Source organism: Grammomys surdaster, unplaced genomic scaffold (assembly GCF_004785775.1).
Source record: "Grammomys surdaster isolate TR1022 unplaced genomic scaffold, NIH_TR_1.0 235, whole genome shotgun sequence".
Lineage (NCBI taxonomy): Eukaryota > Metazoa > Chordata > Mammalia > Rodentia > Muridae > Grammomys > Grammomys surdaster.
The window spans coordinates 760,638-771,252 of NW_021604680.1; the positions used below are offsets into that span (position 1 = coordinate 760,638).

Below are 10,615 nucleotides of genomic sequence, written 5' to 3' on the forward strand. Positions count from 1 at the left end.
ATTTCATTATTCGTCTGTGATCTAATGGCATTTGGACAAAAATTGTGAGATTTCTTTGGTGAACAATATTCCAAACACCCCATGAACATCAACATTTTGACTAGAGGAGGATTTGTCACCTTAAAGCTTCAACCCCCAACCAACACAATTGGTCCACTTAAAATTTTGTCCTAGACCATAAGCTGTGTTCATTGTGTAATACAAGTGATTTTATAGATAAAATACACACATGCACACACACACACACACACACACACACACACACACACACGCACGCACTCACTCATAAAACCACATGGTTTCCTCTACTCACCATGCATTCTCTTCCACATTGTTGTCTTGGAATTTGTCAAATTTATCTTTTGTCACATGTTTCTGTTGGCCTTAACAATAAGGAACTGGAAGACATGAATGATACCATTGCAGCATAAAATGGACAGTAATCACACTAAGGCAATAGAAATAGAAGACAGTAGTATTGCATTTATTGATGATTGTGAAAAATATGAGACTAGTTAGTGATTAAAAATTACTCTATCAAAATCTCAAGGACTAAAAACACAATAATCTTCACAAAGAATATATCTCACAAAAGAAAATATTCTCCCATACTTAACTATACAGAACATTATGCAACACGTTTGTATTAGAATAGTTATTAATATTATTCTGGTTAAAACCTTTACACTTTTGATTATTGTTTCTTTAAGGAGTTTGAAAATGAACTCTATGCCATAATTAATAATAGTAATCAGTGATGTCAGATTACTGCTAGATGAAATAATTTTCATATTTTGTTTTTTAAATAACTACTTAATATTAATATAATTTGCATTTTAAGGTAAATTTTTCTTTTTTTTTAGATTATTTGAAATACAACTTTATTCTGATTCTAAACGAAAAGAATGGGAATGACAGTAACAAACAAGATTTCACCACTGGATATTGTGATGCGACTGCAGCAGTCTTATCTTTGAAATTCAGAAAGGAAACAACTCTGTTCCAAACAGCTAAATATGCAAGTCCAAAAAAATGAAGGTATGTGTAACTGCCACATTCACTCCGAAGCTCATTCATCTCCTTCAGCATCCCAATGAAGTACACGATCTGCTTAGCTAAATAAGGTGGCACATGCGCTGCACCGCTGACATCACAGGACAGTTGCCTGTGATGCAGGGCTCCAGCTTTACTGTCTCACAGGTCATCATCCTCATCCGGGAGAGCAGTCGTCTGAGCAACCTCTAAATCATGCTCGTACTGTGCTGCCAAAGCTGGGTCCATGACCACCTCAGGTGGGGCAAGAGCAGGCATGGCAACAAACTCCAAGTTAGGATCTCCAATGAGCTTTCTGGCAAGCCAGAGGAAAGGCTTTTCAAAATTGTAGTTACTTTTGGCAGAAATGTCATAGTACTGAAGATTCTTCTTTCGGTGGAAGACAATAGATTTTGCCTTCACTTTCTTGTCTTTAATATCCACTTCGTTACCACACAATACAATGTGGATGTTTTCACACACGCGTACCAGATCTCTATGCCAGTTAGGTACGTTCTTGTATGTACCTCTTGATGTTACGTTAAACATTATAATGGCACACTGGGCTTGGATGTAGTAGCCATCGCGCAGGCCCCCGAACTTCTCCTGGCTGGCTGTGTCACACACGTTGAACTTGATGGGTCCTCTGTTGGTATGGAAGACGAGTGGGTGCACCTCGACGGCCAGGGTGGCTACATACTTCTCAAACTTGCCCGTCAAGTGGCGCTTCACGAATGTTGTCTTCCCTGTGTGGCCGTCGCCCACAAGGACGAGCTTGAACTGGACCTGCAGCTCTCCCTGGGCTGCCATAGCCGCGATCCTTCCAGAAGAGTCTTCGCGCCTGCCCGACAAGGGTAAAATTTTCTAATCGCATTCAAATATGTTTTCTCAGTGTGAGTTCTCTGACAATGAATAAGGTTTCAACATTGTTTAAATTCTGACAATTATTTTCCATTTTAAATAACATGATTCCTTACGGATTGTGGCACAATAATTTCCTAACAATTTAGTTTCATGCATGGATCTATGCTTTTCAAGGTTTTAGCTAGTGCTACATCATTTGCCATGTCTTTACATGTGTAAGGTTTCTCTCCAGTAGACATGTTGTGTTGTTTTTGAAGGCATGTTTTCCATGTCAAAGATCTTCCAAATTTCTTACATTATTAAGGCTTATCTCTAGTATGAATTCTGAGGTGACTTTGAAGACTTGAGGACCGAGAAAAGTATTTCCTACATTCACTACACTTATAAGGTTGTTTTCCAATATGGCTTCTTTGATGAATGTGGAAAGTGGAAGAACAGGTAAAAGACTTGCCATATGTTTCACATTTGTAAGGTTTATCTCTGTTGTAGATTTTGTAGTGAACCTGAAGTCTTGAAGATTTAGTAACTGATATGCCACATTCATTACATTTGTAAGGCTTCTCTCCCATATGGATTCTGTGGTGAACATTAAGATATGATGATTTGATAAAGTATTTCCCACATTTATTACATTTGTAAGTTTTCTCTCCAGTATGGATTCTGTGGTGAACTTTAAGATGTGATGACTTGATAAAGGATTTCCCACATGCATTACATTTGTAAGGTTTCTCTCAAGTATGAACTCTGTGGTGAACTTTATGATCAGAGTAATGTGTAAAGGATTTGCCACAATCATTACACTTACAAGGTTTCTCTCCTGTATGGATCTTTTGTGAACTTTAAGATCTGAGTTCTGTGTAAAATATTTTCCACATTCATTACATTTTTAAGGTTTTTCTCCTGTATGGATTCTGTAATGTACTTGAAGTTTTGATGATTGTGTAAAAGATTTGTCACATTCATTACATTTGTAAGGTTTCTCTCCTGTATGGATTCTTTGGTGAACTTTAAGCTCTGAGTTCTGTCTAAAATAATTTTCACATTCATTTCATTTGTAAGGTTTCTCTTGAGTAGGAATTCTGTAGTGAGCTTGAAGATTTAAGGACTGGCTAAATGATTTCTCATATTTATTACATTTATATGCTTTCTCTTCCTTTTGGAAATTTAATGAGTCATTTGAGAGATTCCTGTATGTACCATGCATGTATCTGTTGGAATTTTCTTTAGTCCATGTTCCATTATACCAGCTATGAATTAAACATTCATTTAAATTATCATCCTTTTTTTCATTTGTATAAGTTTTCTCTATGGTGTGCGGTTGTAAAGATGACTCAGAACAGTGATTAGAGATAGCCAATCTTCTACCATTGCTATAATGACTTTTTGTAATATAGCTACTTATGTGAATTTCACCTGGAATTGTTTCACAAATATTATCAAGTAATAAGACATTATCTTGGTAAAAAATCTTTTCATGTTGATTGCTTTGGTAATACTTTAGTAAAGGATTTTAATATAGACTAAATTAATATCATTCTGTTGGAGTGTCTAAAAGTACCTCACACATGATATCTTTCATGTTCCACTACCTTCATAGGCATTTTTTATGTTGATATACATGATAAAACATGTGCCTGAGTAGATTTAATTGTTTAGGGAGTTGCCATACATTTTGAGAGAAATGTCCTTCACATTGTTGACATCCAATACCTTTTTCTCTGGTCCAAAATCTCCTTTGATCAAAGAGCATTGAAATATTGTTTAATCTCATATTATGTGATAGATACATCAGGAAAAACAATTTATTCACCCAAATGTCACTTTTCAATGGTTATATATTTCTGTGTTGAATAGAGTTGTGCTTGAAAACTTGAGAATCTTTTTTCTAGAGAAGTGTCTAATTGTGAAAATGAGAGTGACTCAGACTGAGTTATTTCAGGGGAAGCTGGGGCTTCTTTACATATTTAATACATTGTACTGTTTCTTCTATATTGACAGAACTTGTTTTGATGTAGTTCTGAAAGGATGCTATATCCAAATCCTCATGCTATTTTGCTCTGGAAGTAATCTTGTTTATATGCTTTGGGGAAATGGTTCTTGGGATAATCACAAGACAGAGCTGAAAATAAGTAATGAAAGCAAATAATTATTTGACAATTTGGAGTTAGGTGAAAAGTATACTGATCCATAATACATGAAATAGCACCAATCCGAGGATCATGGAAAAACTATAGAATGGCAGCAATTTTCTTACAAAAATCAATTTCATAAACATAATAGATATTAGAATATATTTCATGAAATATATCATATATTTCATAATATTATTAATTTCATCATTAATTATTCATCATAACACTATATCATGAAACAACATTGTGGCAACTATCACATATTAATTAAAAAAATTCTTCTCTCTGTGAAACTCAATTATCAATATGGAAAAAAATCACCTTTTCAATGACAGAATGACAGAATGAGAATGTATAATATTTCTTTTAGGATTGAAGTCTAATTCAAGATTAAACAATGTTTTAAAATCTGAAAGAATATTTATAAGAAAATAAAGAAAGATATCTGATAAAATGTTAACATACCATAAAGGCATTTGCTCAACTATGTTCATAACAGCTTTATTTGTAAAAGCCAAACACTGTAAACAACCTAGATAGGAACCTCATCTGAAGTATGGATAAAGGAAATGTGGTAAAACTGGAATAATATTCAGCGGAAATAAACAATGTATTCATGAATTTTGCAGGCCAATAGAAAGAACTTGTGTCTATTATCCTATTTGGGTTAACCCAGTCACAAAATGACATGAATGGTATGTAGTCACTTACAAATAAATATTAGCCATAAAATACATGTACCATATTATACTACTGATGTCAAAAGAACCTATACATGATGAATGTCCAACTAAGGAAGCTTGAATTTCATTTAGAACAGGGAATAAAATAGCCATAATAGACAGATTGAGAAAGGGAACTGGGAAACAGGGTGTGTTGAAGAGGGGTATGTGTGTTTCAGTATTATGTGTAAAGAAGGACAGCAGAGAGGGCTAGATGCTGAAAGAGAACTTATAGAGCCCACCTCCAGCAGGAAGACAGAGCATCAAATGAGGGAGGGGGTTGCCATCCCACAATCATAACTCTGACCCATAATTGTTCCGGTTTGAAAGAACTACAGGGATGGAAATGGAGAAGAGCCAGAGGGAAAGAAGGTTCAGCCACAGGCTCAAAGTGGGATCCCGCTCAATGGTAGGTTCCAAGGCCTGATACTATTACTGAGGCTATAGAAAGCTCACAAAAAGTATCCTATCATGATTGCCCTCTGGAGATTCAACAAGCAGTTGAAAGAGTCAGATGCAGATATTTGCACCCAACCATTGAACAGAAGCTTCTGACCCCTGTGGTTGAATTAGGGAAAGGTTAAAATAAGCTGAGGAGAAGGGCAACCCTGTAGGAGGACCAGTAGTCTCAATTAATCTGGACCCCTGAGATCTCTCAAACACTGGACCACCAAAAAGGCAGCATATACCAGCTGATATGAGGCCCCCAACACATATACAGCAGAAAACTGCTGGGTCTGTGAAATATCAGAGATGATGGACCTAACACTCAAGAAACTGGAGGCCCCAGAGAACTTAGTGGTCAGGTGGGGTGGGGGTTGTGGAATAGGAATAGCTTCATGGAGACAGAGGCATGGGTTGGAGGTGTGGGATGTGGAACAGTCGAAGGGTGGAAGGAGGGGGGGATAAAATCTGCAGTGTAAAAAAATTAAATAAATAATAGAAAAATATAATAGGTTTCTGTTAAAGAATAAGAAAAAAAGAAAATAAATAGAAATCTGCAACTGCTGGGCATCAGAAATGGGGCACATCTTGAGAATAAGACAGTTACCAAGGATAAGGGAGGAATCACAGAATCAATGAGGGTGACCTTCACTGTGATTCACTATATCGCATATAAGGAAACTGAAGAGCTCACATCTTATAGCCTTTCAGGAATCCCAAAATAGTGATAGAGACACCTACCCACCCATAAAACTTTCAACTCAAAATTTATTCTATCTACAAGAAAATCGGGCACTGGGGATGGAGCAGAGACTAAGGAAACATCCACTTAGCTGGATGAAACTGACACCCATCCCATGTACAAGCACCAAACTTTGACATTATTAATGACAGTAAGTTATGCTTGCCGACAGAAGTATGTTTCTTCTGAGAGACTCCAGCCAACAACTGACTCAGACAGATACAGACAGCAGCACACAAATAGTGGATGGAGTTTGGAATTTTTTTAAAGCTTTAAATTAAGTGGAAGAGAGCTAGTAAGTTCAAAATATGTACCATATTCAAGTTATTATCTACATTTTAAAATATATCATGCCCTTGAGATATATGTTTCTATGTAAAAATATGTTAATATATTTAAATCTAGAGATTTTTTTTCCATGTTCCCAAAATTCAAGAGGTTATTACTTCTACAAAGGTAAACAGACATCTCTGTGTTACTCTGTCATTTGATTTTTCCCTCTAAATTATACATTTTTATTAATCACATTTGTTTCATGATAATTTTATACTTGTGTTTCTTGTTGTACTACAGGCCCTGAAGGGTATAGGAACTGCACAGGAAGACCAACAGAGCCAACCAACCTGATCCATTTGGGACTTAAGATTCTAAACCAACAAGCAAAGAGCATGTGTGGACTGGACCTAGGGATATATGTAGCAGGTGTGCAGGTTAACCTTTATGTAGGTAATAACAACAGAAATGATGGCTATCCCAAAAGCCGTTGTCTATATATGGTATATATTCAACAAGCTAGGCTGCCTTCTCCTCTGGCCTTAGTGGGAGAGGGAGCACCTAGCTTGGGATAGAATTTAAGCTCCAGCCTTAGGTTATACACTGGGCACCCTTACCTACTCAAAGAAGAAGGGGTCACGGGATGGTGGAAGGATTGAGGGAGGGGTTGACTGGGGATGAGACAGTGAGCCATATATAAAGTGAATAAATAAAAAATAAATTAAGTTAAAAATAGGAAATGATTAAAAATTTAAAAAATATAGAAAGATATGTGATAAAATCTTATGTATATCCATTAAAACACATATCAGGTATATGGGAATAGAGGATTTCACAATTTTGTCATATGTTAAGGAATGTTCACTGAGACAGATAAATTCTGAAGAAAGCTGATAATCCTTCAACATTGTAAAAGTCTTGATGGAGATAACATCATTTTCCCAAACATATTACTATGTAAAACTTTATTTAGAATTAAGTATGAAATTCTTGACCTGACATTTGAACAGTTACACATTATGACTTCTATTCCCTGGGTCATAGCTCTCCTAGTTTCACTGCAGGCATGCTACCATCCAGGATAACTAGGTGATATGTCCAATCCTCTCCCTCCTGTGTTCCCTGGAAAGCATAGCAGCCATAAACTCTGCACTACCCACTCTATGCTGCTTCTTCCAATCCATATCACTACATGCAATACAAGATTTCTGAAGCCATCAGGAACCACAAACTCTGACTGTCTCCTTGGAGGCCTGTCAACACCCTGGTCAAACAGAAGCCTGAACCTATCTGGGACTACCTTCCTTGCCTGCAATCCTGGAAGCCAGCTGCCACCCATGGCAAACAATGTCTTCTTGAAATCCCAGAGGCCTAAGGCTACCAAGAACTTCCAGTCATCTGCAGTCACAGATTCCAATAGCTTTCAGGGTCTACCAGGCCTGGGAATACCAGAGACCTCTAAATTGCCTATACACTAGGAAAGAACCTTATCAACAAAACTGAAGGCAAATAACATGACTACAACCTATCTATCCTATAACACTAAACCCTATATACCCTAGCAATCCTAAAGTGCAATAAAATGACTTCAATTCTAATCTTTTAAAGATGATGGAGGCCTTTAAAAAGGGGAAAACTATTTACAGAGATTCACTTAAAGAAATAACAAAATTCAATTAAAAAAGTAGAGACCCTTAGTGGGAAATAAAATTAGAATGAAGAAGTAAAGGACAATAAAACCAAACAGATAAAGAAAATAAATAAACTTGCAAAGGCAGGGATAGAGGCCTGACCTCCAGTATTTGAAGGGGACCTTGTAATGGCTCCAGTCCCCCTGTTGTTGTCCAGTGAGGCATGAGGGCCATACCCATCCCAATGTCTTTTTCCTGGAGAGGGGATTCTTTTGACACCAACCCCTATGCAGTCAGGCTTGTCCCTCAGGGAACCCAGATAAATATTTTTATCTTTTATTTACATTCCTTTGCAGTGCTTAGCCTCGCAGCCTAAGCAAGAATTCAGATCGCCTGACAGAGGGGGTTCTGGGTGGTGCCTCTCTGCTTGGTCTAGGGGCAGAAGTCTCCCCTTTTAGGTTGGGTGGAGGTGGGTTTTGGAAACACCCTGTATAAAGTAACAACCTCATCTTGAGTCTCGTGGTCCTGCATAGCTAACTTATGATAATGTATCTGAGTAGGTTTTGCTACCAAATTATTTATCTGTTGTATCACGGAGTTAGTCTGCCTATTTGAGAGCCAGGGACCAGCAGAAAAAAAGCAAAAAGAACCCAAATAATGGTCCCAAGATGAGAGGAAATAGGGTTGACAACCTTGGAGAGGCTGCAAACCAATTCTTGTACCAGCATTCATCTGTCTCTCTCTCTCTGATTTTTCTTAGGGCCTTCACTACCTGTTTCATGCTCTCTTTAACCCTCCTTGTCTTGTCTGTCAAAAGGCAACCTCCTTCTTTAAGAGCTGTGCACAGTCTAGAGCTGTACACAGCCTTTTCTATTTTAATAGAGTAAATCAAGTCCAATAAGGATCTTTGTGATTTTCTATACTTAGAGAAGGGAGGAGATGTCAGGGGCAGCCCTGCTCACACACTGAAGGCCTAAAATCAGCCATAGGCCTAAAATCAGCAATAGGCCTGTCATACATGTATACTAACACCAAGTCTTGGGTCTCAGTGGAAAAACATTGAAACAGATGGCTATAAGCTAATGTAAACAGGCAGCCTTTGTGGAAATTTATAAGCCTGAGTAGTCATAGACCTTGTAAATAGGTAGCCTGGACAGACAATACCAACTTAGATAAGGACAAGTGAGTCATAGGCAGAGTCATAGTGACTTGTCCCCTGAACCTTCACCCAGCCGATACCCAGTTCTGATGATATCTGTATTCCCCCTGATCACCCACACTCCAGTGTCATTCCCTTCCCCACATCCTGCCTTTCTGTATTTATAACCCCTGTGTGAATGAATTACGATTTGAGAAAAAAATAAATTATAAAAAAAACTATGCCACTATGTTACAAAAAATAGACTATCATAATGTTTTTAAAAAATTGTATATAGTTGAAATCTTAAATTGTGTACTCTCATATGCATAAGGCCGAGAATTATGTGTGTGTGTGTGTGTGTGTGTGTGTGTGTGTGTGTGTATTGTAATAATCATTTGGTGAAAAAACTCAACAGGTTTAAAATGCATTCTTAAACAACAAATACCCCTAAATATTGTAAGCAACATGCAAATGCAGGGTGGTACCATCTCTGTGTAGTTTTGAATGCTGTTCTGGGTCAGTTGGGTTAGCAGATCACTTCTTCCCCTTTTGAGTTTTATTAAAGATTTCTATAAAGAAGCCCCTAAAAAAAAGAAAATAAATAAAAATGTTAATATATGAAAAAGGAAATAGGAACAATGAAGAATACAAACTGTCTTGGAGACAGACAACCTAGACAAGTCATCAGTAATTCTAGATGCAAGCATCACCAACACAACCTAAGAGATACAAGAGAAAACCTCAGTCATTGAAGATACAATCCAAACTCAACTGCAGAGATTCAATCCTTTATCATCAAGGCTAAGAGTATGGCACCATCCAAGAAGGCATGGTTCAGGAGGAGCTAGGAGTTCTATATCTTCATCTGCAGGCCAATAGATGATAAATGACATACGGGCAGCTAGGACTAGCGTATTAAAGCTTACGTCCACAGTGACACACCTAATCCAACAAGGCCCTAACTCCTCTCTTAATAGTGCTGCCCATTAGCCCAAGAAAATACAATCCATCACAGTGGGGAATATTCTTGAATGGAATGGTACAGGAGACAACATATTGAACAGAACAGCAATCGCTCAAGCTATAAGATCCACAATTTAAAATGAGATCTTCTAAAGGTAAAAAGCAACTATGAAACAAACAATACCATCAATAGGATGAAATGGAAGCCTATAGACTGGGGAAAGAACAACACTACCCCAACATTTGACAGATGACTCATATTCAAATGTATAAAGAACTCAAAAACTTAGATCAAACAATCAAATCAAACAATACAATTAAAATTGGGATACAGAGCTAAACAGAGAATTATTAAGAGAGGAAGCTCTAATGACTGAGTGACAAAGAAATGCTTAATGTCTATATTCATCAGAGTAATGCATATAAAAAAACTCTGACCTTATACCAATTAGAATGACTAAGACCGAAACCTCAAGCTAGAGCACTTACTGACAAAGATGTGAAGCACAGAAAAAATTCTTTCTGTGTAGTTGGATGTGCAAACTTTAACAGCTGAGCCCACCATGTCCTTGATGTATACATAGTACCATGGAATCTGTCCCTGGGACAAAGCCTAGGTGTGAGCACTAAGTAGTAGCAATGGCTTCTCCAGGTGTAATGCTTGTTTGTAT

The 10,615-nt window shown here is 37.3% G+C and overlaps 1 protein-coding gene and 1 pseudogene across 1 annotated transcript; both read right to left on the minus strand.

Moving 5' to 3' along the window:
* Positions 1 to 864: 864 nt before the first annotated feature.
* LOC114626448 (GTP-binding nuclear protein Ran-like) lies at positions 865 to 1,876 on the minus strand. Its single transcript, XM_028773855.1, has one exon. It carries the CDS (start codon positions 1,840 to 1,842, stop codon positions 1,195 to 1,197), a length of 648 nt encoding a protein of 215 aa, XP_028629688.1. The 5' UTR covers positions 1,843 to 1,876; the 3' UTR covers positions 865 to 1,194.
* A 319-nt stretch (positions 1,877 to 2,195) lies between these two features.
* Positions 2,196 to 6,568, minus strand: LOC114626427 (annotated as a pseudogene).
* Positions 6,569 to 10,615: the final 4,047 nt, after the last annotated feature.

What these genes read in the sequence shown, in the direction of transcription:
- LOC114626448 (XM_028773855.1), bottom strand. Translation starts at nt 1,842, where the DNA reads ATGGCAGCCCAGGGAGAGCTGCAGGTCCAGTTCAAGCTCGTCCTTGTG.